This window comes from Cucurbita pepo, chromosome LG01, assembly GCF_002806865.2.
Source record: "Cucurbita pepo subsp. pepo cultivar mu-cu-16 chromosome LG01, ASM280686v2, whole genome shotgun sequence".
NCBI lineage: Eukaryota > Viridiplantae > Streptophyta > Magnoliopsida > Cucurbitales > Cucurbitaceae > Cucurbita > Cucurbita pepo.
The window spans coordinates 19,558,759-19,584,267 of NC_036638.1; the positions used below are offsets into that span (position 1 = coordinate 19,558,759).

The 25,509-nt window shown below is 37.4% G+C and overlaps 5 protein-coding genes across 6 annotated transcripts; 1 reads left to right on the forward strand and 4 right to left on the reverse strand.

Annotated features, from left to right (window-relative positions):
- Window positions 1–1,594: 1,594 nt before the first annotated feature.
- Window positions 1,595–4,011, forward strand: LOC111778753. Its single transcript, XM_023658728.1, has 2 exons — window positions 1,595–2,019; window positions 2,516–4,011. The coding sequence occupies exons 1-2, from the start codon at window positions 1,957–1,959 to the stop codon at window positions 3,611–3,613; spliced, it is 1,161 nt and encodes a 386-aa protein (XP_023514496.1). The 5' UTR covers window positions 1,595–1,956; the 3' UTR covers window positions 3,614–4,011.
- A 2,079-nt stretch (window positions 4,012–6,090) lies between these two features.
- Window positions 6,091–9,859, reverse strand: LOC111808768 (uncharacterized CRM domain-containing protein At3g25440, chloroplastic). Its single transcript, XM_023694935.1, has 4 exons — window positions 9,703–9,859; window positions 8,758–9,043; window positions 8,098–8,499; window positions 6,091–7,694 (listed from the first exon to the last, which is right to left on the reverse strand). Exons 1-4 carry the CDS (start codon window positions 9,768–9,770, stop codon window positions 6,594–6,596), a joined length of 1,857 nt encoding a protein of 618 aa, XP_023550703.1. The 5' UTR covers window positions 9,771–9,859; the 3' UTR covers window positions 6,091–6,593.
- A 523-nt stretch (window positions 9,860–10,382) lies between these two features.
- On the reverse strand, window positions 10,383–15,310 carry LOC111809472 (SUPPRESSOR OF GAMMA RESPONSE 1-like). Its single transcript, XM_023695934.1, has 6 exons — window positions 15,141–15,310; window positions 13,198–13,330; window positions 12,243–12,429; window positions 11,661–12,157; window positions 10,877–11,179; window positions 10,383–10,797 (listed from the first exon to the last, which is right to left on the reverse strand). Exons 1-6 carry the CDS (start codon window positions 15,152–15,154, stop codon window positions 10,744–10,746), a joined length of 1,188 nt encoding a protein of 395 aa, XP_023551702.1. The 5' UTR covers window positions 15,155–15,310; the 3' UTR covers window positions 10,383–10,743.
- Window positions 15,311–16,261: 951 nt separating this feature from the next.
- On the reverse strand, window positions 16,262–20,471 carry LOC111779602 (serine/threonine-protein kinase HT1-like). 2 transcript variants are annotated; one of them, XM_023659681.1, is made up of 6 exons: window positions 19,036–20,324; window positions 18,659–18,791; window positions 18,222–18,417; window positions 17,619–17,743; window positions 17,375–17,533; window positions 16,262–16,840 (listed from the first exon to the last, which is right to left on the reverse strand). In XM_023659681.1, the coding sequence occupies exons 1-6, from the start codon at window positions 19,161–19,163 to the stop codon at window positions 16,520–16,522; spliced, it is 1,062 nt and encodes a 353-aa protein (XP_023515449.1). In that variant the 5' UTR covers window positions 19,164–20,324; the 3' UTR covers window positions 16,262–16,519. The 2 variants fall into 2 exon arrangements, with proteins under 2 accessions (XP_023515449.1, XP_023515456.1); XM_023659688.1 differs by having other exon boundaries at window positions 16,483–16,840; window positions 17,361–17,533; window positions 19,036–20,471.
- Window positions 20,472–21,512: 1,041 nt separating this feature from the next.
- Window positions 21,513–25,386, reverse strand: LOC111810982 (ribosomal RNA-processing protein 8-like). The gene is made up of 9 exons (XM_023697815.1): window positions 25,151–25,386; window positions 25,000–25,061; window positions 24,599–24,650; window positions 24,230–24,344; window positions 24,009–24,103; window positions 22,116–22,222; window positions 21,922–22,036; window positions 21,805–21,849; window positions 21,513–21,725 (listed from the first exon to the last, which is right to left on the reverse strand). The coding sequence occupies exons 1-9, from the start codon at window positions 25,292–25,294 to the stop codon at window positions 21,654–21,656; spliced, it is 807 nt and encodes a 268-aa protein (XP_023553583.1). The 5' UTR covers window positions 25,295–25,386; the 3' UTR covers window positions 21,513–21,653.
- Between the last annotated feature and the right edge of the window lie 123 nt (window positions 25,387–25,509).

A 25,509-nucleotide genomic window follows, 5' to 3' on the forward strand; every position in this document is an offset into this window, starting at 1 on the left:
TATTTGTTTTTTTTTTTCTATTTTTATCTATTTTTTAATTAAAAATTAAATATGTTATTTTGACAATAAAATTTAATATTCTTAAAGTCTCTTTTAAAGTCAATAATTTTGCANGCCTTTATTTGTTTTTTTTTTTCTATTTTTATCTATTTTTTAATTAAAAATTAAATATGTTATTTTGACAATAAAATTTAATATTCTTAAAGTCTCTTCATTCAAACTAACGTCAGATGCATGATGCATAATTTATATATTTATTTTTAAAAAATCTAGATATTTTTAGTATAGAAATAACTCATATATAATACGATAATTCAAGCCATAAATATTCATTTAAATGTGTTGAATTATTATATTAAAAAAAAACCAACAAAATTTGGTGCCTCTTGGAGTAATAATTAATTAAAAAAAAAAGCTAATTAACTATTAAAAATTAAATTTAAAGATAAGAAATGGGGAGAACAAGTCAACGGGAGAGTACTGAGATTTCACAATCCCCACAATAGCCAAAACCATGTGGACTTAGCTGTCAAAGAAGAGCTCGCTTCACAAACACAGCGGACCCAACTTCTCTTGGTAACGGGTCTAACACGTGGCCATCCTACGTCAGCTGAATCCACATGGCATCTAATGCGCCCGGCTTAATTTTAACATGCATTCATGTTTTTACCCATAAATTATTCAAAATTTTATTAACGAGTTTTAATAGATTTTTAAATTAAACTATAAATAAAAATTACAATATATTTTAAATGAAAAAAAATTTATACAATATGATAATTTTACATATAAAAACTTTGGTTTAAAATAAATTAATATAGTAACAACCAGTTATCAATATTTTAAAAGAAGGCCGAAACTATTTTTAATTTACTTTAAAAAGGCAACAATAAAAAGTTACCTAACAAAGAAAAAGAAAAATAGGCTTGAGTTATGCAACCAACAAAGAAGAAACGACAAGTTTCACGTTTCTCTTCTTATTTGACAATATTTTATGTTAAATATTTCACTTCTTTTCATAATTTAATTATTTTTAAAAATAAATATTATCTCCACAGATCAACACGAATTCAATAATTTATTTATGGGCGTTATTAAAATGAAAAAAAGCACATGCCAACCATTTATAAAATAATAATAATAATAACTAAGATTTATTTGTTATTTAGTATTTAAAATTTTTAAAAATACATTTTTTATCCTAAAATTTATGGAATACAATTTCAACCCCAGATAAAAAAATTTAATAATAATAAAAGAAAAATATCCCCTTAATTTAATTAAAAACAAACTTTTCGTAACTATTAATTTAATTATAAATGGAATAAAAGAAAAATAATATATATAACGGTTTACCAAATATCCCCATAGCTGGCAGTCCATTGGATCAGCATCTGGGATTGGATCCAACGGTTAAAAAGAGACCAAGACGAGAGCACACAAGATATTCCCTTTTGTTGAAAAGGTTTCTGAATTTTTGGGATTTTTTTTTGGAAATTTGAGGGATAAAATAAAATAAAATAAAATAAAATAAAATTAAAATTAAAAAAAAAAAAAAAGAAAAGAAAAAGAAAATTGAGGTTAAGCACCATTTCTGTAAATCAATCTTTCAGTCCTCTCTCTCTTTTGCGGCCTATCTCTCTCACCTCTGGAATTCTGGAATTTAGAGTTGCTTTTGTGAAACAGCGGAGAGCCATCAAAAGGCCCACCAACGGCTACAACCGCGCTATTTCGGCGATGAATCAAAGCGTTTAAACTAAGCCCCATTTCCATTTTTATATACCCACTGCTCCAAAATATCTCATCCATTTTTTGTTTTGCTTCGCCTCTTTTGTGGGGGGGTTTTTTCTTTTCTTAATCTCACCCTCTAGGATCTGATTTTGTGGAGTTTTGATTCACAATTTGAGGATTTATCCCGCATTTTCTGTAATTTTACGAGTATTTTTGTTGTTTATCATGTCTGATGGGTATTACAGCTCCAAGAAGACCGATGATATTTGTGAAGACGTTTGTGGCCAGGTCTGTTAGTTTCAATCCTCTCTGTTTCTGTTTCTTCGCTTGTTTTGAATCTGCTGTATTCCACTTTTTTGGGATGAGAAACTTGTTTGTTTTGTTCCTTCTTCTAAACCCTTTTGATTGAACTTGTCCTTCGTGAAATACCCATGAATGGCGAGAAAGGTACGGTTATCTGCAATTGTCTAATGATTGTTATTCTTCGTGTTCCTTCTGTTTATGAGTACAATGGTTTGATTTGAAGTGTGCATTGATTTGGGATTCAATCAAATTTTGCCGTCCTTTTCAATTTATAGCTAAAATTTCCTTTTCTAGGTGTTCGAATTTCACCTTAGCAAACGAATCGCTTCGTTTTTCAACGTCCTGTCGTCCCCACTCTTAATTTTCCTCTTGTTTTTGCGTCTGGAAATGAATTGGTGTCTTGAATCTTCTAGATCGACATGTCCTTTGATCGTTGATTATGTTCTTCAATGTTTGTTGTTGTTGTTGTTGTTTGTACCAGGGGCCTCGTGGAGCTTTTATCTTGTCTAGATTTCGATGTATTCTTCGAGGATGGGATTTGAAGACACTACTTTCTTTCTTTTTCGCTGTTCCACTCTTGATATTGTTCATATATCTCCATGGCCAGAAGATCTCCTATTTCCTTAGACCCTTATGGGAGTCTCCTCCTAAGGCATTTAATGAAATCCCTCATTACTATCATGAGAATGTATCAATGGAGTCTCTCTGCAAACTTCATGGTTGGGAAATGCGTGAATCGCCGAGACGAGTCTTCGATGCCGTTCTGTTTAGTAATGAAGTTGATATCCTGACCGTTAGATGGAACGAACTGTATCCTTATGTGACTCAGTTTGTGCTTCTCGAGTCGAACTCTACGTTCACCGGTCTGCCAAAGCAGTTGGCTTTTGCAAACAACAGGGAGCACTTTAGCTTCATTGAGCCACGGTTGACCTATGGGATGATAGGGGGGAGGTTTAAGAAAGGAGAGAATCCATTTGTTGAAGAGGCATATCAAAGATTGGCTTTGGATCAACTTCTTAGGATTGCAGGGATACAGGATGATGACTTATTGATCATGTCTGATGTCGACGAGATCCCAAGCGCTCACACGATAAACCTCTTGAGGTGGTGCGACAATACTCCGCCCATACTCCATCTGCGACTAAGGAACTACCTGTACTCCTTCGAGTTTTATACAGATGACAAGAGCTGGAGAGCTTCTGTCCATCAGTACAAACATGGTAAAACACGGTATGCTCATTATCGCCAATCCGAAGAAATCTTATCAGATTCGGGGTGGCATTGTAGCTTTTGCTTTCGCCGTATCAGTGAGTTCATATTCAAGATGAAAGCATACAGCCATTATGATAGAGTAAGATTTTCTCATTACTTGAACCCCAACAGAATTCAGGACAAAATATGCAAAGGAGAAGACCTATTCGACATGCTTCCAGAAGAGTACACGTTTCGGGACATAATCGGGAAGATGGGACCAATCCCTCGGTCTTACTCGGCCGTTCATCTCCCATCATTCCTTCTAAACAATGCTCAGCAGTACAAATACTTGTTACCAGGTAACTGCAGAAGAGAAAGTGGCTAAATTATGAAAGAACAAGAACGAAGAAATGACTTTGTAAATGTTGAACATAAACAGATACCTATTTTGAAATTTGATGGCTGTAATGTGGAGGTAGTTAAAGGTTGTGTGTCCAATGAAGTTGAGGCTGAAATGGAAACTGAGGGCAGAGGCTCCATACTGTTGCAGCTGAGGGAACTGATTGTAATTGCTATATTGGGTTATTAGGCACAAACCACCATATCTCTTCAAAGTTGAATCACATATCCAAGCTTGTCTTATAGGTATTGCTTATTAGGTAACACTGTAATTTCCACCATCTCTCTCTGTATTGATCTTAGAACACTGTCACAGTGCTCATTTGTTCCTTTCTCAATAGTTTTTTCTGGAAGTGAATAGAAATGCTAATGGTCTTGGATATCTGTTTTCTCCTTTTTTTTCTCTTCTTAATGTGTAATTTGTGGTGTGACCTCTGAAAATGCATACTGTTCTTCTTGTTTTCCTGTACCTCTTTGGGATACAAGTTTAAACCTAAAGAACCAAGAAAACCGACCAAATCAATTTTGTGTGGTCCTGGTTTAAGTCATAGCGCCAAGAATAGCTTACTCTTCAGTTTTCTCACCGTTAGTAGATATTGTCCTATTTGGGCGCCAAGAATAGCTTACTCTTCAGTTTTCTCACCGTTAGTAGATATTGTCCTATTTGGGCTTTCTTTTTCGAGCTTTCCCTCAAAGTTTTTAATTAAAACATCTCTGCTGGAGAGAGGTTTGCTTCGTTCTCCTCTTCAACAAATGTGGGGATCTCACAATCCAGTTCTCTTCGGGTCCCAGCGTTCTCGTTGGCACTCGTTCCCCTTTCCAATTGATATAGAATCTCACAATCCACTCATCTTTAAGGTCAGCTGATACTTATTCTCTTTTTTACGTGGGATCTCACAAAACATTCTATTCGAAGTTAGAATTGGGATTTCTTGTGAGGTTGTGATGAAACATGGAAAGTGGGAAGCATGTGGACATTTCTTCCTCCAAGCATTCAATCATGGTGCCCACCACTCTCCCTAAAGACCAAAGAATCTTCCATTTCACCAGAATAAAGAAAAATATCCTGAACTATAAAGTTCCTAGAGGTAAAATCTTCTTTATTATCTGCTGTTTCCACTTTCATTTTTGTGCTGTCGGTAAACTTAAGTTTAATTCAACTCGTTGAAGCGTATTATTTTTATGTAAATGTTTGAATTTCCTCTTATTTTGAGAAAAAGAAAAATATTATAATCATAAAAGTCAAAGTGTTCGTAAAGTAACTAAGTATGGACTTAGCCCGAAAGAGACGAAAAGACGAAAAGCTTAGAGTCTCCCACAAGTTATGCCAAGAACCTTTTCAACAATGCAAGACCATCATAGTCATAGCTGTAAAATGCTTCTTCATTGTTCTAATTCTCAAACCTAAATTCAACTTCATTTCCAAACAGTTTGTCACCATTCAAATAAAAAAGTGGGTTTTGGTCAACGATTTTCAGCCTCACCACTTCAAAATTCAATTGATCTTCCACTCTCTTTATGCCTTTATATATTAAAATTAAAACTTTGAGTGGGTAACCCATTTTTCCAAAAATACTATGAATAATGTTCTTCAAAAAATTATTATGATCAACACTTATTGACTTTAGTAATAATGATAATATAATAATAATCCAATTGTCTTTTTATTTTGTGTAATAATTATTAATTTTCATAACTGATTATTCGGATAGATATCGGTTATTAATTTTAATGAAATCATTTAACATGTATTTTTACTTTTTTATTTTGCATTTATAATTATTTTTTAGTTGTTATTTTTGTAATATTTTATCTCAAATATATTAAATTCAAACATGTTTATTTGGGAGGAAGAATCTAATAATTGGGTAGATAAGAGATGAGTTGACTTCATCACCTTCACGTTGGTTGGTGGCACTTCACATGGTGGATTCTTACTTATGGCACCGATTTAGAATATTAAGACTAATTTAAAGTATCAAAGTCGAGTTTTCGTATAGAATGATTATAGATAAGTCGGCTCTATTTACTTCTCAGAGCATAATTTAACTAATTAAGATCGGTTTTAAGAACTTAACCTAAAAAAATAACTTTATCTTCCTTATATGCACTATTATCGTACAAAGAATATTTTCTTGAAGTATTAGACCTAGTTTACCAATTCAAAGAATCTCTTTGAAGTGTTTGACCTAGTTTACGGATTCACATTTCCGCAAAGGCTACACATATGAATTTTGATTAAAGAAAAAAACGCTACTAAAAAAGGGAAAAGGTTATTTTTCTTATCCATTCTTGCTTGTTGCTTCAAGTGTTCGACAATGAATCTCTACTTCCAGCGTTTTAAGAGAACCCTAAAAAGACATGATTCTAAGTGAGTCAGTCCTAAAAAGACATGATTCTAAGTGAGCTAATTGATGTGACCCGACTAAAATTTTTACATCCACAAGCATTAAACCAATAGGCTGGAAAGGAAAATTAAAAATTCATTGATTAAAAAAAAAAAGAAAAAAAAAAGACCATGACTAGAATAAGAGCCACATCCTTGAAGCACAGTAGTTTTTCTTACATAACATTCTCCATTCTAATTCAACGATCTTAGATGGCCTTTTTGGTCTCTCTCAGTTCTGTCTATGGCTATTTTACGAGCACGAACACGGGCACGAGCACACCATGGTGCTAATCTTTGGACATTGCAGCATCAATTATTTGGACTAATAGTATCAAAAGCATCAGCACAAGAAGTCTAAACTGAAAAATGATGAACAATCGCAGTAGATAAAATGAATCATCTTTAAGTTACCGTAAAATCGTTTGTTTCATGGGGCTACTGCGACCAAACTTCCCAAAAAGTGCCCTTTTCTCTCGCACACAATCAGACAGGGAATTGAAGCAACAGAAGATTATTGCACCAAGTTTGCAGCCATGGTTTTCTTCCATAAATTTCATCCATTTTACTGTCTATTTATCTATTTTCTACGAGAATCATCTTCATCACTACCACTCCAGTAATCGTGTCTCTGCGGTCTCGATGTCCCTGATTCATCTTCTTCGTCTGAATCCCACAATGCCTTTCCTGAATCAGTATTTTTCGATACAAAGTTGTAACTATTCTTTGATTTTCTCATTCTATTCTCCTTTCTTTTAGTGTCTGTGTGTTCATAAGCTTCATTGGATTCATCAATGCTAGAGTCATAATCATTCAGCTTATTATTCTTCTTATCTTTCTTGATGTGATGCAAATCAACTTCATTGCTCCTGTAATCATCATTTGCGCAGCTTAAAACTTTCATGTCATCTTCTTCGTCTTCTTCCTCTTCTTCTGATTGCCACATGGCACTTTCAAGATCACTAAGCATAGTTTCAGGCTCAGAACCTTCTGAATCCATCCTTTTTCTGACAAAGGGCTCGACATTTCTCTTAAAACTTCTATTTTTGGCCGAATCATGCCTCCCTCCAGCTCCTCGAGTCGTTTTGACGATCCCATGAGCTCCATCAGAATCATCTGCATCGTTAGCATTCTGACCATCATCAGAATCCCATTCCTCCTCATTTGCGTGTTCATCATCTTCCTCTTCACTATTGTATAATCTTTGCTTACTATCTCGCTGTCTCCAAACACTTGGCTTTTCAATCTCGTCATCAGAACTGTTATTTGTACGCATATCGGATTTTCTTAATCTCCCACCGTGTTCTTCTCTATTCCTATACCTAATTTGGCTAAGCTCTTCTTTCTCTGCTGCTTCCTCAGCAACCCAATCTCGATCTGCTGCATCCTCTATCTCAGCTATGAATCTGTCTAACTCTTCCTGGTCACTGTCACTATGAGATTCCTCTTCTTCCATGTTACGCTCGATCTCTGTCGCTGTCTGCTTATCACCGTAGAAGACATACGGGGTACCTTCTTTTTTGTCAATGGCATTAAAAAATGTTGAAGCTACTCTCTGGATGCTGGCCATAGCAACTGGATCCTCTGGGTTTATACCCTTACGTCTGAGCTCTTGTTCTATCTTCTTTATGTTTAGCTTCTGAGAATCGAGAGCTTGTTCAAATCTGGCCTTGAATAACGCCTACGTAAGAGAACAAACAACTGTTATTCTACTGTTTTCTTGACTTCCTTTATCCAACAACATTAATTATGATCTCCATTCACCCAATGGAAGAAATAATTTCCACCAAATCTAGTTAGTCAGTTTATTCAATCACATCTAGTCAGTTTCACCAAAGGGACTAACATAGTGGCTAGGAAAGAGTTAAGATCTAAAACCAAGCTTTCAAAAGAATACAGAATGAAGGTTGCCACAAAATTAAGGGACAAAAATTCAGCCTATCCCTTTTTAAGAAATATGGGGTGTGTGTGTGTGTGGGTGGGTGGGGTGGGGTGGGGTGGAGGAGCAACCCAAAAGAAGTACTTATTTTTAAAAACAAGGCAAAGAAACTGAAAGAACAAACACTGTGATCCAGCATGCGTACCTTTCTCTTAGTAAGGGTGTTGATTGGTATCAAATTTTTAGGTTGACGATAGTTTCTTCCACGAAACATGATGATTGTTTTCACGTTATGTACATTCACGACAATTCCACCGCTAAGTCTTGCAAGCATGATTGCCATTTCCTTGATTTTTTCTTTGGGGAAGTTATCACAACACACTTGCACAGTCTCATGAAACTTCCAATGGAGATGCATATTCTGGACCACTCCTCCAAACACTCCACGAACACCAACTGGGACGTAATTCTTATTTCTAAAGCCTATTTTTTTATAAGCTTGAAGCTGTTCAGGGGTCAGGAGCTCTGGGTCATGACGAGGGGGTGGCAACTCTGGGAGCTCATACTTCTTGAGTTGTTGTAAAAGTAATGCTACTTTCTTCTTGGCCTATGAAAGATATGAGACAAATGTGGTCATACTAATCAATCAAATTTAAATTATGTGGGTGTAGAATTATGTTTTTATTTAAAACAAAGGCAGCAGTATAGTGACTTAAATTGAACATCAAATGTCAAATTCAGATTTCCCAGAGAAGGCTGTAATTCATAAAATATCTCTTCAATCACAATATTCATCAAGATTAAAAACAGATGTAAGTATGTCATCAAAATCGACAACATAGATTATAACTTCGAAATGGCATACTCTTTTGAGGTTGTAAAGGAGCCTTTCTTCCTCTGTCATCAGCTTTTTCTTAATTTTCTTAGCTCTTCGGATCTCCCTTAAGGTCTTACCAGACTCTTTCCTCATTCTCCTCTCCACCTTACTACGCATACTCCTTCCCTTCGATGTCGACATACAACGGGACAACCCATTGAAAGAACCAACAACCTTTGACTTAGAAGGCAATACATATTCACTACGAATGCTTCTAAGGGCCACATTGCTTGAAGCAATCTCTGAATGAAAATCTGCTAATGATACGACATTGCTGCACACATTAAAAAAAAAAAAATTATATCCTATCAGAATCTTTGTTCCAACTGCATTGAACAAAGTGGATGCTATCATTACATCTAAATGCCTTGGATATATGCTGAGGAACAATACCCACAGAATCAAAGTATGCATTCAATTGGATACTTGGAAAATGAGAGAAGCAGTACAAACGAAGTTAAATAATGTCATATATTTCCTGAGCAGATTCAACTATGAAAGAGCGTCATATCTAACAAGTAAAATCATGATCTTTTTCTAAGAGTGGTGAATTCCATAAGCAATAGCAGAATGGATGCACTTTTTTAACGCAGTTCATCAAAGGGAATGAAAAAACAATAAAAGCATAGACTTAAGGAGAAAGCGAGTTTTTCAAAAAGCTGTATAGATTTCTTAACAAGGGAAAAGAAAACACACTAGAAAACCGAAAGAGAGGAAGTTCATTAGGGTTCTCAAAGAAAATATAGGAAGCAATCAAATCGATTATAAAAAAAGGAATTGATGATTGAATGACTGCCGGAGAGACGAAGCGCCAAACTGGCTCCCCTGAGACTCTATAACTGAAGCCACAACATGGAAACAAGAACCTAATTCACAGCACCCAGCAACCAAATGCAACGGAAAGAGAGCGAGGGAGAGAGAGAGAGACGATACTTGTAGCGATTTGATAGAAGGAGAGTGGAAACCCTAGTGAAACAGAGCCTTCGAGTAGCAGAAAACATTGATGAATGGAAGAGATGACGATCAATCGCTCATCTCCATTACTAAACACCGCCGATCTATCAGGGTTTGGCGCTGCAGCCTGCAGGGTTTAACGTTCTTTCAGATTTGACCATTTTACCCCTGCCTTTATTTATTTATTGTTTTTATACAACAAGTGTGGATTTAATGTTAATTATTTAACTGAAGCGATTACTTAATAAAATATTAATATTAATAATTAAAAATATATATTCTCTTAATAGATACAATCAATATAATATAAATTTGAAGAAGAAATTTAATAATTTCTATTTTAATTTTTTTTTTTTTTGTCAACGAGTAACGTTCTTGATAGAAGTGTCAAGTTAAAATTCTCGATTAGATAGGACTGTACAGAGACCTATCATGAACAAGACAAGAAATCTCCGTTATGTACTTTTTCTACCTTCTCTCTATTCTACTCGATAAAATAGCTTCGTTTCTGGTTGACAAAAAGAAATCTTGTCATGAACACGAGCTCGATTTCTTAAAGGATAGAAACGTAATTCGTGAAAGAAACATAGAACGAGATGAAAAAATGGAGAAGGGAAATAAATATAAGACCAAATACCATTCTCAAAATGCATCACCACCACTACACAGTCATGAATATCAGTTTTCATACATCCCATATAACAAATAGTAATCAGTTTCTACATTTTGCACCCAGCCACCCATCTTCATGGTGCATTTAACACAAAATTTGAGCAATAACCAGCTCGATCACGAGATCGGTCATATTTGTTCTTGATTCGACGATTTGACAATAAAACAACTGATATATGTGATTGTAAATTGTTATGTGCCATGCAGGTGGGGGTGATATGCATGGCATTCTCCATACAAATGAAAGCCAAATGACAGCAAAGAGTTTTACGATGAAATATGGTGAATTCGAGGAAGATTCTGGCTGAAAAGCCAGATTGTAACATGTCGTTCTTACGAGATTTCGCTTCATATCCTGTCGAGCCAGTCGAAAATGCTCTCTTGAGAACCGAACTGCAGGTCCTGTAAGCAATGATCAAAGTTGAGTTATATAGATCAAAGGAAAGCTAGCATTTGAAACTTGGGAGTGAGGTTAACTTACAGCAAGATGAAAATCAGGTGGAGTATCCAATTCAAGGTTCTCAAGGTCTGCAATTCCACACGTAACGTTATCGTTCACGATCTCGTGGCAACCGTTGCTACCGGAGAGCGGGAAAGACATTTGAGTTAGTTGGCTGTTACTTGTAAGAACATTAGAATCCAGGACTTCATTGCACAATAAGTTGTCTTCCAAGTAATGTAATTCAGCATCATCTATACCCTGAGATTCTCCGGCCAACCATCCCGGGAATCTGACGTCGTTCTCCAATGAAATATGAGCTGCTTCTGGAGTCAGCTCTTCGTCCTAATCAACAAAGCATACTAAAGTGAGAATTTGACCGATGAACACATTATAGGGTCAAGGCATCAACCGTCAAACCCCAAGCCCAAGTCCACCACTACCCAATACTGTCCTTTTTGGACTTCTACTTAAAATTTTTAAAATGCGTCTGCTAGGAAGAGGTTTCCACACTCTTATAAGGAATGCATTGTTACCCTCTCCAACCGATGTGGGAACTCATAGTCCACACCCCTTAGGAGCCCAACGTCCTCACTGGCACACCGCTTGGTGTTTGGCTTTGATATCATTTATAACAGCCCAAGCCCACCGCTAGCCGATATTGTCCTCTTTGGACTTTCTCTTTCGAGTTTCCCCTCAAGGTTTTTAAAACGCGTTTGTTAGGGAGAGGTTTCCACACCGTTATAAGAAATGTTTAGTTCTCCTCTCCAACCGATATGGGATCTCACACAAATAGACAATGAAACTAATTTAAACGATAAGATACCTTTGCAAATGATTGAGGCAGACCATTTTCAGCAACATCATTGGAAACAAATGATTTCCCGGATCGAGGAGGTATCGGAGGATTCGACTTGGGAGTTCTAGGACTAGTTTGATGGACCAAAGCATCAAAATCCTCAATCAGCATATTATCATTGCTCTTACTACATTGCTTTGGTTGCTGATAAGAAATCTTTGACAAAACATATTCACCTTCCTTCTCATCTTCTTCAACTCCCAAATGATATTGATGTATCACCCAGCTCGACCTTTCGGGTTTCGAGCCGCCCTTCGAACTTCGGTACAGAGAGAAGATCTTTTTCCATCCCTTATGAACACCCTTTTCTATCACAGCTTTGGTTTTACCAGTCTTGTGCCACCGGAAATGTTCCATGCTTGAACTATCTTCACTTTCAATTTTGCGGCGCTTCCTTTGGCCCGTGGCATATGCATTGCTTGTTTTGTGAAAGAAATGGATATCATTTCCATCTTTACTAACACCTGAATACTTGAAAATGTTATGATTCTAAGTAAGAGAACATTATAGTATGGGAAATGAAAAGAGCAACACAGATGAATTCCTAACCGGGGAGATTTTCTGGATGAGTGTAGCAGATTCCTTGATCTGTTTCTATTGTGGGGATGAATTCATCAATTAATGCATGTAGTTTTAAGTTCCCAACGGCACACTTTGCTGCTAAGTGATCCATTATTTCTTCATCAGTTGGATCAAACTTAACACCAGCAGGCAAACCAGGCCATTCAGGAGACACCTGAAAAGAAAATGCAATTGAGAGATATTCAAATTAAGGCACGACACAACTTGGGGGAGGAGTCTCATATCGGCTAATTAAGGATTGATCATGGGTTTATAAGTAAAGAATATATCTCCATTGGTATGAGGCTTTTCGGGGAACCAAAAGCAAAGTCATGAGAGCTTATGTTTAAATTGGACAATACCATACCATTGTAGAGGTCCGTGATTCCTAACATGGTATCAAAACTATGCCCTTAACTTAGTCATGCTAATTGAATTCTCAAGTGTTGAACAAAGAAGTTGCTAGCCTCGAATGTGTAGTCAAAAGTGACTCAACTATCGAATAAAGGGTGTACTTTGTTTGAGGGCTCCAGAGAGGGAGTCAAGCTTCGATTAAGAGGAGGTTGTTCGAGGGCTCCATAGGTCTTAGGGGAGGTTCTATGGTGTACTTTGTTCGAGAGGAGGATTGTTGAGAATTGTTGGGAGAGGAATCCCACTTCGACTAATTAAGGGGTTGATCATGGGTTTATAAGTAAAAAAAAATATATATCTCCATTGGTACGAAGCCTTTTAGGGAAACCAAAAGTAAAGCCATGTGAGCTTATGCTCAAAGTGGACGATATCATACCCTTATGGAGGTCCGTGATTCCTAACAAACGTTAAATTTCTGCTTAAATATGAATGAACCATTTACTGCATATGAAGAGTGATGTTTTAGTCCATATTAAATTGAAGTATCACTATAAGAACAATTATGAACACACAGGAAGGAGTTCAAACTTACATCTGTATTATCAATAATAAAGTGACAGTTTGGGCATTCTCGTTTGGCATCACAATCTTTAATTACTTGGGAAGAGGATTGGCTGATGTTTCTGACTTTTCTTGCAAATGTTCGGCTATCAAGGATCCAAGCCCTACAAGAATGAGTTGCTAACAGTTAAAATTCAATCGCTTAGCTTTTAAAAGGAACATCTAATTCATTGGACTAAACAAATAAGCATTCAAGTGAAACTGAGTCCTTAAAGATGAAGAATTAAATTATTTGCAAACTTTTCATTTATGGTACCTTGAGTTTCCAGGCCCACACACACATGATAATCTCACGAACAAAATTGCAAGACCCTACAGTAGTCAAACAACACAATTTTTTTTTTTACTAGGAGATCTCACATTGGTTAGAAAGGGTAGCGAAACATTTCTTATAAGGGTGTGGAAACCTCCCCTAGAAGATGCGTTTTAAAACCTTGAGGGGAAGCTCGGAAGGAAAGGCCGAAAGAGGACAATATTTGCTAATGATGGGCTTGGGCTGTTACAAATGGTATCAGAGCCAGACACTGAGCAATGTGCCACGAGGATGCTGGGCCCCAAACAGGGTGGATTGTGAGATCCCACATCGGTTGGAGAGGGAACGAAACATTCCTTATAAGAGAGTGAAAACCCCTCTCTAGAAGATGCGTTTTAAAACCTTGAGGGGAAGCCCAGAAGGTAAAGCTTAAATAGGAAAATATTTGCTAATGGGCTTAGGCGGTTACAAATGGTATCAGAGTCATACAGTGGGCAATGTGTCTGTGATGACCCTAAGACCGCAAGTAGGGTGGATTGTGAGATTCCATATTGGCTGGAGAGGGGAACAAAGCATTCTTCATAAGAGTGTGGAAACCTCTTCGTAGAAGACGTGTTTTAAAACTTTGAGGGGAAGCCTGAAAGGGAAAGTCCAAAGAGGACAATATTTGTTAGCGGTGGGCTTGGGCTGTTACAAATGGGATCAAAGCCACACACCGGGGGTGTGCCAGTGAGGATGCTGGGCCCCCAAGTGGTGTGGATCGTGTGATCCCACATCGGTTGGAGAGGGAATGAAACATTCCTTATAAGGGTGTGGAAACCTCTCCCTACAAGACACGTTTTAAAACCTTGAAGGAAAGCCTGGAAGGGAAAGCCCAAAGACGACAATATCTACTCCGATGAGTTTGGGCGGTTACACGTAAGATTTGAGAATTTGTCCCCAAAATCACCAAGTTCCTTCTCCAAACTCCATTATAATTAGGTCAAACAGTGGTGGTTAAATATTTGAAAAATATTGGTCTGTGAGGAAAGAAAACTTGAACATGGATGGTATATTCATTTACGAGGTTGGTCAAGTAAATTCTTAAAATGATCCAAAACGATAGTTTTTGGTGCATTGGCAGGAAATAAAAGCAAAACTATCCTAAATATGTTGTCTATTTTGCGTCTGGTTAGCTCGAACCATGGCAAAAGATTTTGAGTTCTAAGACCCAAATGTTGAAAACAGGATATTCCCCCAATTTCTTAACCACAAAGGATCATGTTGGGCTAGTGGGGCATGTTAGCTCTGCCATTAACGCGAATAAACGAGCTCTCAAGCAACAAACAGTAATAATATAGCTTAAAAGATATTAAGTTGTGTTTCCCTTTCAATCTCGAGTATTAACCACATCCTCTGTATCAGCGTTTTCTCAAAATCAGCAGAGCATTACGAATAAAAGAAGGTAAAACTCCAAGAGCTAGACTTATATTTTCGATTAAACAAAAGGGCAACAATGAACAAAAAAACCCATCATCTTGGCACAATAATTGAATCGACCCAGAAACACAATGAACAGAGAAACAGAAGAGAAACACACACACATTTTGGTATCAGGGATTGAAAGAACTCAAGAACACTCCACAGGGATTAAAGAAATTACATGAAGAAAGTAGACTCACCTCGCCATAATCATCAAGAGCTTGAGATCAAAAACAAAAACGATCAGAAATGGTGGAAGAAGAAGAGGAATCGCATTTCAGCGAGTAAGGGGAGAGATATAATATAATGCTTCAGCGCGTTTGAGCTTCAGATTTTAGTCCGCTACGCTAAGTCTTAGTGAAACAGAAGAGTGCGCGGAAAAAGAAAGCGTTGTGCAGTCCTAAGTCCCAACGGTGCCCAGTGTGAGCGGGAAAAACTGAGTTCCTGGCTCGGTAAAGCCTCGGGTACAAGATCATAGGCTCGGAAGAATACGTTGAAGAAGGTTTGGGGGAATTGTTGTACATGGGTGTGGGGCCCAACGTTGACGGAAGCTAGGACCGAGGCTAACTAATGGAAGACGAAGCTGAGGTGTCTAGTGGAAGCATTGTAACTTCGAAAAGCGAGTAAATGTCATGTCCGGCAAATTTCAGGTGGGGACACAGAGATATACTTGCGCCCCAAGTAATATCACTAAATACTTGGACTTGGTACACTCTTTGGATACCTCTTTATGTTCTTTTTGTTTTCTCACATATATATATTGATTTTTTTTTTAGTTCCCGAACGTACACCAACAAAAACAAAATCACGAATAAAGCAAAACTTTGAAAATTTAGAAAATATAGTAAAATTTCTAGCAGTTTTAAAAGACATACAACTTCAATGTCAAAAGTTCCAAGTTACTTACAAAACGGGCAGTGTACCAGTGAAGATGCTCAGACCCAAAAAAATGGATTGGGAGGTCCCACATCGATGGAAGAGAGAACAAGTACTAACGAGAATGCTAGGCTCGAGGAGATGAATTATGAAATCCTACAAATATTTTTTATAGAAGTGTGAAATTTTTTCACTGGTGGATGCATTTTAAAACATTGAAGGGAAGCCTTTCCTCTTGGATTGTTGCAAATATGTTCACCAATTTCTTTTAAAAAATGTCAAATACATCTATAAATATTGTCAAAGTAAGCATAGTTCAAACGTAATTGTCGTGTAACCTTGACCAAAAAGTCAAAAGTTCGAATGCTCCCACTTTTAAAAAAAAAAAAGCTGAATTCAAATGAAAGTTCCGGTATGAAAAACTCGAACAATAAAGAAAGCGAGAAGAAGAAGCAAGCAGGAGAGGAAGGCATTTGGATGAATCATTGTTCTTACAGTTGACATCACAGCAACCCCAACTCCACACTCTCTTATGGATGCAACTTGAACAGATATCACTAATGGAATCTGCATCACAATTTATCTTTTGAACTACGCTGCTTATTCTTTCACTGCTTATTCTTTTTGAAGTAAACTTCCGTTATTATACAATTTGCAAGGATCTCCAACTCTAATTCCATGAGTTCATTTCTTAACAGAAGGATCAGTAACAGCTACCAGAGAAACATGAGAAGAAACTGCTTGGTTTCTCTTCTATCTCGCTTTTCGGGACATCCCCCGTGCCACGTCTTGTGGCTGCCATCAAAGAACTAGTTCCAGGAGACTCTGGTGGCAGCACTGCATTCTCAGGTGCCTGCATTGTTGGTGGTGTAACATACTCTGGCTGTGGAATGGTGGAGAGATATTTCAAGAGCATCTGTATGATTTCGCTGAAGTTCGGCCGAGTATTCGGATCCTCTGTCCAACAGGAAGTTATAATCGAGGCCAAATCCTCCGGGAGGTTCTCGGCATTCGGTCGGAAATTCTGTATCAACAATGTCCAGAGGATAAAATGATGGAGATGATACAACTATTAGTCGTGTACGTATAGCTCTATTCAATCAACAAAAGGCAAAACAACAATAAGAACAAGTAATGTAACATTAATCTGCTCCTACGCTATAATGAAGATGGTGGCAATTGTTTTCAATTTTCTTCTTCTCAACTCGAGAGAGACCTAAGAAATGGAAACCAAGCTGCTTATTTATCAGTTTAGGGTTAAGTGTGAGATCCTATATCAGTTGGAGAGGGGAACGAAACATTTCTTATAAGGGTGTGGAGGAAATCTATCCCTAACAAACACGTTTTAAAACAATGAGACTGACGGGAGCAGACGAAACATTTCTTATAAGGGTGTGGAGGAAATCTATCCCTAACAAACACGTTTTAAAACAATGAGACCGACGGTGATACGTAACGGGCCAGAGCAGACAATATCTGCTAGCGATGGGCTTAAACTGTTACATTAAGTTTCTCTAACTAACAACTTGGCAACAGATACATACTCGAGAGAAATCACCTTAAAAGCAGCTGCATATGCTGCTTGTAGATTCGACATGCCTTCGAAAGGCAACTTATTTTGGACGATCTCCCAAAATACAATTCCAAAGCTATAAACGTCCACCTTGTGATTGTAATGCTTCTTCTCTCCATTTCTTAAAGTGACCGTACTGTATAGCTGCCACAAAGTATAATAGGTGATATAGAGAACTAACACAAAATAGCCCCATTGACATGACATAATACGTTAACCAAAATTTCACCTCTGGAGCCATCCATCTGTAAGTCCCAGTTTCAGCTGTCATCATTTCTGTTACTGACTCTTCTCTAGCCAAACCAAAGTCTGTAAGCTTAACAGTTTTGTGGTCTCCAGTCAAGATCAAATTCTCTGGGGACGAAAAACGATATCCTTAGAATTAGAATGATCGATCATCCTCAGAAGTAGCATATTGCTGTCCATCCGATCAAGCTTAAACCAGTATATAGTACTGCTACTGCTAAAAGGAAATCTAAAATCTAAATATAGATGCATTGTGAGATCCCACCTCGGTTAGAGAGAAGAATGAAACATTCTTTATAAGGGCGTGGAAACCTCTCCCTAGCAGACGCGTTTTAAAAACTTTGAGAGGAAGCTTGAAAGGGAAAGCCTAAAGAAGACAATATCTGCTAGCGGTAGGCTTGGGCCGTTACATACAGAGGCACATAAATGAAATGAAAAATATTGACAATAAAACTTTATACAATCATCTTGAAATAATTCCAGCAGACTTGTACTATCATATCTCTTTTCAGGAGTAAATTATACTCTATACTACCTGAAGAATTTTGATTTATTAGGCTTCAAAGTACAGTTAGCAGAAGTATACCAGGTTTGAGATCGCGGTGAATGATACCATGGGAATGCAGGCATTCCATTGCGCGTGCTATATCAAGTGCAAAACAAGCTGCTTCGTGCAAGTCCAAGCACCTTGGCCGTATACTCAACAAGTACTTTCGTAATGTACCGCCTAAAAGAAGCTCAGTCACTATCACCATAATGGGCTCCTTGCAAGCACCTATAAACTGAGACAAACCGCCCCCACATCCCACAAGTTACTATACAACTCAGTTCATTTCGTTAAGCTGATTACTACCCTTTCTTTTTCAGGAAACTAAATAATCATTAGAAATAATCGTTAAGTGCCATAAGAGTACAAAGAAGACTGCAAAAGGCACCAAAAAAAGAGAATCCAAAAAAAAAAACTAATAGAACAATCAAATTACTCGGCAATTAAAGTTATTAACTAAACACTGTATCGACAACCTTTGCAAGATTCTTGTGCTGAACTTTGGATAACATTGCAACCTCTCGAGCAAAGCGTGCCTCAGTTTTTGCAATTTCTTCTGGAGTTTCACCTCTTCGAATTATTTTAATAGCAACATTTTCGTTTTTATATCTGGATTGTGAAAAAGAAATATAATTGCACTGAGACGAGCTGCTGTTAAACAAACACAAGCCATAAAAATATGCACGCCTGATTGTAATTAAACAAAGAAAATAGAGAAAGAGGGAAAGAAAGAAAGAAAGAACAAAACGATTACGAACCAAGAATTCAGAAATCAGAGTTGAATAGAACATAAGAAGCTTCAAACCCAAGAATTCAACGCTAAGAGAAAGGTATCAAGGTTAGAACAACTTACTTCCCCTTGTGCACTTTGCCATGTGCACCCTCCCCAATCCTTGGCCCAACAAGGATTCGCTTCGGATCGACCAGCCACTTAGCATCCAAATCAAACTCTTTTAAACATAACCCATCACCGGACTCCATTTATTTTACTAAACAAGACTCTTTAAGACATAATAATAAGAAAAACAAAGGGTTTTTGAAGCACAGCTATTACTTCAGAGAGAGAATTAGATGAATCAAACAGCAAGCAGATTAAGTTAAAGGACTATGAAAATATCTGCTTGATTCTGCATGATTCGATCTCTGTAACTCGCCGCGGACCAGACTCGAAGACCCACCTCAGTGTTTGGTAGATACTGTGAAAGAAAAATCAAAGGCTCGAAATTCTTGCAGCTCTGCCTTGGCAGGGATGAAAAATGAAGCGAAATAGAGAATAAGGAAAGGAAAAGGCTAAACAAATGCACCAATAAAATAACTTTAAAGGGTAGCTAGCAAAATAACAAAGTTCAGTTGAAAAAGGCTGAAAGATCCAAGTCGTCCCTAGAGCTTTAACCACCCAAAATTTGTGCTTTCAAGTCTCCTCCGAGTAAGGAACATGACAAGCTCTGTATCAGCAAAAGAACACCGCGGAAGGAACTGGGTCTGTGTCATAGAACAGTAAGAAACAACTCAAATGTTGAAAGGAAAGGGAGAAAGACAGAGAGGGAAACAGAGCAACGGATAAGTGGGGAAGGAAATCTGACGGGCTGAAAAGAAATGAAACAATATTCTGCGATAATTCAATCAATTCGATCGCTTTCTTAAAAAATTTCAAGTGGGGCCGTGAAGAATCCTCTTCAAAACGCACCCAAAAGAGAGAAAAAAATGCTTGGGTAGCTTTCACTACACGGATTAATATCTCAGAAAGCGTCTCCCCCTGCTGGGAAGTTAGTACAGACATTTTCTCAAACACTTGGAATGCGTCAAAAGAAAGTAAGATGGTTTGGCCACCGGGTGCTTGACTTTTCCATCAATATAAAAACAAATAGAAAAACACCCAATTGGGAACCCATTTCAACCATTGGTAGGTTAAAATTCAACTCTCGCAGAAACGTAAAAGAGGAAAAAGATGAACAGTAAGTAAGAAAATAAATGGGCATTAAAGTAAGCTCATTGGGTGAAGAAGAGAGGTGCGCATGCTTGACAAATGGGTAAGAGAGATTACGAAAGAGAGTTGAATGAAGTGAGAAACGCAACTCCATCGTCAAGCAACAATTTCCACACCAAATTTTTGGTAAACTGTGGAGTTTCTTCTTTGAAAACGTAATGGCGGAAAAGGGTCAAAAATCAAAATCGAAATCGAAATCGAATTGGGAATGTGGATTAAGACATGGATTCACGTGCTTGGTTTTTGTTTCAAGGAAATTGAAAAGGAGAGGAGGAGGATGAAGTGATTTAAAGGATGCAGGTGGCGGTAGATGAGAAAATGGGGGGATGCATTAGACATGAGGTGTTGTGTGCTTAAACTACCTTATAAATGTCTCATTCATTTCACTAATTAATTTGAATGGGCTATTCCGAAATTAGTCCTTATAATTTTGATAAAATTAAAATTTAACTTTGGTCTTTTTTAAATGTATAATATGTGATACCAAGTAAATAAAGAATAAATGAATGAACAAGAACCGAATAAGAGCGATAATAAAAATAGAATGACTAAGAAAAACTTCAAAGAAATGCAAGTTATTACCTCTACCAACCATGTGAACTATTAAACATGCTTTACTTAGAGCAATTATATGATAGGTGACGCATATGAATGAGGGCAAAGTATGCTCAAAAGAATTCATGTAAGTCAAAATACCAAGTGCAAATAGAGTTATCTATAGTTGTATTGAATAAGACCGAACGGAATAGAAAGAAGGGAGGAGATTCTCGAATAAGAAAAATGATTTACATGGTTGATACCTTTCTTTTTCATATTTTCACATAAACATAGCAAATACCTAAAAACTGCAGTTGGTTGTTTTTAAATTTAGTCTATTTGAGAAGTTTCTTAAAATAATTTTTAAAATAATTATACAAAACCTATTTTCATCGTTTTTCTTGTATTTTTTTTTTTTTTTAATTAAGAAAAGGATTATGAATCACATGGGGTCTTAATTAAATATTTACTTAAGAGTAAACTAGTTTTTAATGAATATTATTATAGGAAAAAGAAAACACTAATGGAGTATTTAATTCAAATGTACATAAAGTATTAATTAAAATTTTAAAAATCATCGTCAATGATGATTAAAACTTTGAAAATTCAGAAACTAACAAAAAAAATTCTAAAAAAAGGATGAATCCCAATCTAACAGATTACCAAACAAGNCAATGATGATTAAAACTTTGAAAATTCAGAAACTAACAAAAAATATTCTAAAAAAAGGATGAATCCCAATCTAACAGATTACCAAACAAAGGATGAATCGCCCACCGACACTGAACACACTTTTTGAAGAGATGAAGGCCCAAGAAAGCTTCAGGCTTCAGTAATTGCTCAACTAAGACAAACATTCCACTGTAAAACAATGAACTACAGATTGATTTCCATTAAGATTATATAATATAGAATTTTTTGAACACGACAAAGAAATAATAGCAAACTCAGCGACGTTTGTATAAACAAGGTTTTAGCTGTGGCCAATCGATGGCTTTCTCTGTAGAAATTTTCTCATCCTGTAGAACACAAAGCAAAATGATGATTAAACCCAGTGGTGGAGTACAAATGAGAGGCAGAACGTGAGGATTTACAGACCTTTTTCTTGAAGTATAACAAGATAAACATCTTGTTTGAGAAGTCCTGCACATGATTGATACTTATAAATTAGCAGCAAGAAAGAAAAGGATAATTAGCAACAGAGAAGTAATATACCTTCAAAGCTGAGACAAAACCTAGCTCACAAACAGCCTTTATGAACTTTTTGGGATCGGCTCCTCCATTGCTTGGGTCAAATCTGCTTTTAACTTCTGCTATTAGAAGCCATCCACTGCGCATAGAAACAGAAAGTTCAGCCGCCAAGTGAAAGACAATTACACAAATAGAGGGCCAAAAGGTAGCCCACCAACCGTGGTTTAAGTACTCTTTGTGCTTCTGCCAAGTAACTTTCATAATTGATCCCCATAAGTGACAGACAAAACACAGCAACATCCACAGATGAAGAGTCCAGAGGTGTCTGCCATAGGTCATGAACATTAGCCAGCGTTTAGAGGTTTCTTTTTCGAAGATAACAGCCAATGAGATTAATATAAATTTCATGGACAGAAAAATAAAAGTGATGGGTATGATGTAATGCTCCTATGGACATATATATATAATCATCAGCACGGGGATTCTTGGTAGAACAGGATAGCAACAATGGTTGCTCAAATAACACGATTAGAAATAAATGGCATATGTTTCAAAGCACTGTTATATCAATTATCCAGCTAATCTCGACAAGTCCTCAATTTTTTTTAATATAGATAGCTAATATCATTCTAAAACAGCACCTGTTCAGATGAAATAGATTATATCATCCAATTACTCTAAACCATAGCTGTATGTAATAAGGAGTGTGATAGTTGACATTTATGTACCACACAAGTTATCATCTTCTTTACGTCCCCCTCCAATCACTAATAGCAATTTACCATGAGAGTCATGACTCAGTCTCCCAAGGTTGATTCTAATCAATGTGTGAGATCCCACATCGATTGAAGAGAGGAACGAGTGCCAACGAGGACGCTGGGCCCCGAAGGGGGTGGATTGTGAGATCTCACATCGGTTGGAGAAGGAACTAGGCATTCTCTATGAAGGGTGTGGAAACCTCTCCCTAGTAGACATGTTTTCAAAACCTTGAGATGAAGCCCAAAAGAGAAAGTCCAAAAAGGACAATATCTGCTAGTAGTGGGCATGAGCGGTTACAAATGGTATTAGAACCAGACATCGAGTGGTGTGCCAACGAGAACGCTGGGTATCGAAGGGGGTGGATTTAGAGATCTCACATCGATTGGAGAGAGGAATGAGTGCTAGCAAGGACGTTGGCCGCGAAGGGAGGTGGATTGTGAGATCAAGTGGGGAACGAGTGCTAGCAAGGACGCTGGGGCCCAAAGGGCATTAGTTGGAGAGGGAACTAAGCATCCTTTACAAGGGTGTNCAATGTGTGAGATCCCACATCGATTGAAGAGAGGAACGAGTGCCAGCGAGGACGCTGGGCCCCGAAGGGGGTGGATTGTGAGATCTCACATCGGTTGGAGAAGGAACTAGGCATTCTCTATGAAGGGTGTGGAAACCTCTCCCTAGTAGACATGTTTTCAAAACCTTGAGATGAAGCTCAAAAGAGAAAGTCCAAAAAGGACAATATCTGCTAGTAGTGGGCATGAGCGATTACAAATAGTATTAGAACCAGACATCGAGTGGTGTGCCAACGAGAACGCTGGGTATCGAAGGGGGTGGATTTAGAGATCTCACATCGATTGGAGAGAGGAATGAGTGCTAGCAAGGACGTTGGCCCTGAAGGGAGGTGGATTGTGAGATCAAGTGGGGAACGAGTGCTAGCAAGGACGCTGGGGCCCAAAGGGCATTAGTTGGAGAAGGAACTAAGCATCCTTTACAAGGGTGTGGAAACCTCTCCCTAGCAGACGCATTTTAAAAACCTTGAGGGGAAGCTCGAAAGGGAAAGCCCAAAGAGGACAATATCTGCTAACGGTGAGCTTGGGCTGTCACCATGTGTTGCCAAATGTAAAAATAAAATAAATTTAATACCATAGGAGTGTAATTTTTTTTTTTAAAACAACTTGCTAGTTGTTAAAAAGTAAAAAGTAACAACTGAGCTTTAGCAAAACCAATACTACTTTATAAGACAGCTGCACGATCTCCTGCAAGGGGAAAATGATAACAATATGGCTAACTTTCATGCATGAAATGCAGTTATATGTCTGAATGCATCTGATGACAATGAGTTCAAATAGAGTGCGCACATTTGACATATCACAAGCAACAACAGAAGGATCTTTGGAAACCAGATCAAACGAGAAAACTTTATTCTTCACATTTTTAGCAAGGCGTGCATCCCCTGTAATTCAGTTTGAAGGAAAGAAGAGATAAATGAACAAATAAGAATGAATGTTCTTAAAGGATCAAATACTTGATCAATATTTAGTAACGAAAGGCAAACAAAAGATTTTTTTCTAACACTCACCACAGCCAAAATCAGCTACCATAAATGAAGGATCGTGCTCTTTCAGCCATTTTATGATTAAATTCACAGGCAGCTCAGGCCAATGCGACATTTGCTCTTGGTATCCTGTATGATACTACCCATCAAAACGTTAATTAACCCTAGTCCTAGGCCTGGTACATGCAATTTACGTCTAAAACTTTCTCAAGGATCAGTGCATAGAAATTCCATATTCATGATTATATACTCAACATTAAAGCTTCATCTATTGAAAATACTTGCTGTGAAGAAAGAGATAAACTTCTGATGTGAGCATCGCGTGAAGAAACTAGTTCTTAAATAGTAACAGAAACTACGTTTAGGAAGCAAGAACAGACGGGCAGAACTTACAACATCAAACAGAACCTGGTCTTCTTTGAAATAACTAAGCGCCTCTTCCCCTCTGAAACACACACACACACACACACACACACACACACAAAAGATCAATTGGTTTCAAACAATGTGGGTCTGATTTAAAAATAAATTGATAAAACTCAAGTTCAATAANAAAAAAAAAAAAAAAAAAAGATCAATTGGTTTCAAACAATGTGGGTCTGATTTAAAAATAAATTGATAAAACTCAAGTTCAATGACTCTGTTTCAAGATTCAGCTGATAGAAAACTGAAAATTTTGAGATAACATAAACTTGAGACTCAAAATTTAGTGCACACATAAAGAAACACACAAACTCATCAGTAAAAACTAGAACAAAAGACGAAAATAAAAGAATAGAAGACAAAACCATTACGTGCAGGTATACAGCTTCTCATTAAGCATCCTGAAATGCCCTCCTGACAAACGAGCTCGCATCTGCAACATCACCCAACCATTCAGTTAATCCTTAAATTCCCAAAACCAATTGATTTCAGAACGAGATTAATTTAAAAAATCAGTCGAACCTTATCGAGAAAACTAGACGAACCGGAAAGCCTCTGAGATTTTGTGGCGTCGGAAGAACCAGAAACAACGATGTCTTGGCTTTTGTCTGCTCCACGACGCATCGCCCTCTTGCGCTTTTTGCTTGAGCGGCCCTCGCCCACCATTGTTGTACGAGGAAACCTTGAAGAACAAACTCGCGTTGAGAAGAGGGGAGATCGAAATGTAACTGGAACTAGGGCGCGCGCGTTGTGTTAGGAGTTTAGCAAAACCCACCTCAAGGGAGGCCGAAAGTTCGGTTCGGTTAATAGTTGATTCTATGGAAGTAAAACTGATCCGAACCGACTGCATTCGGTTTATTTAATGGAACAAACCGTCTCTG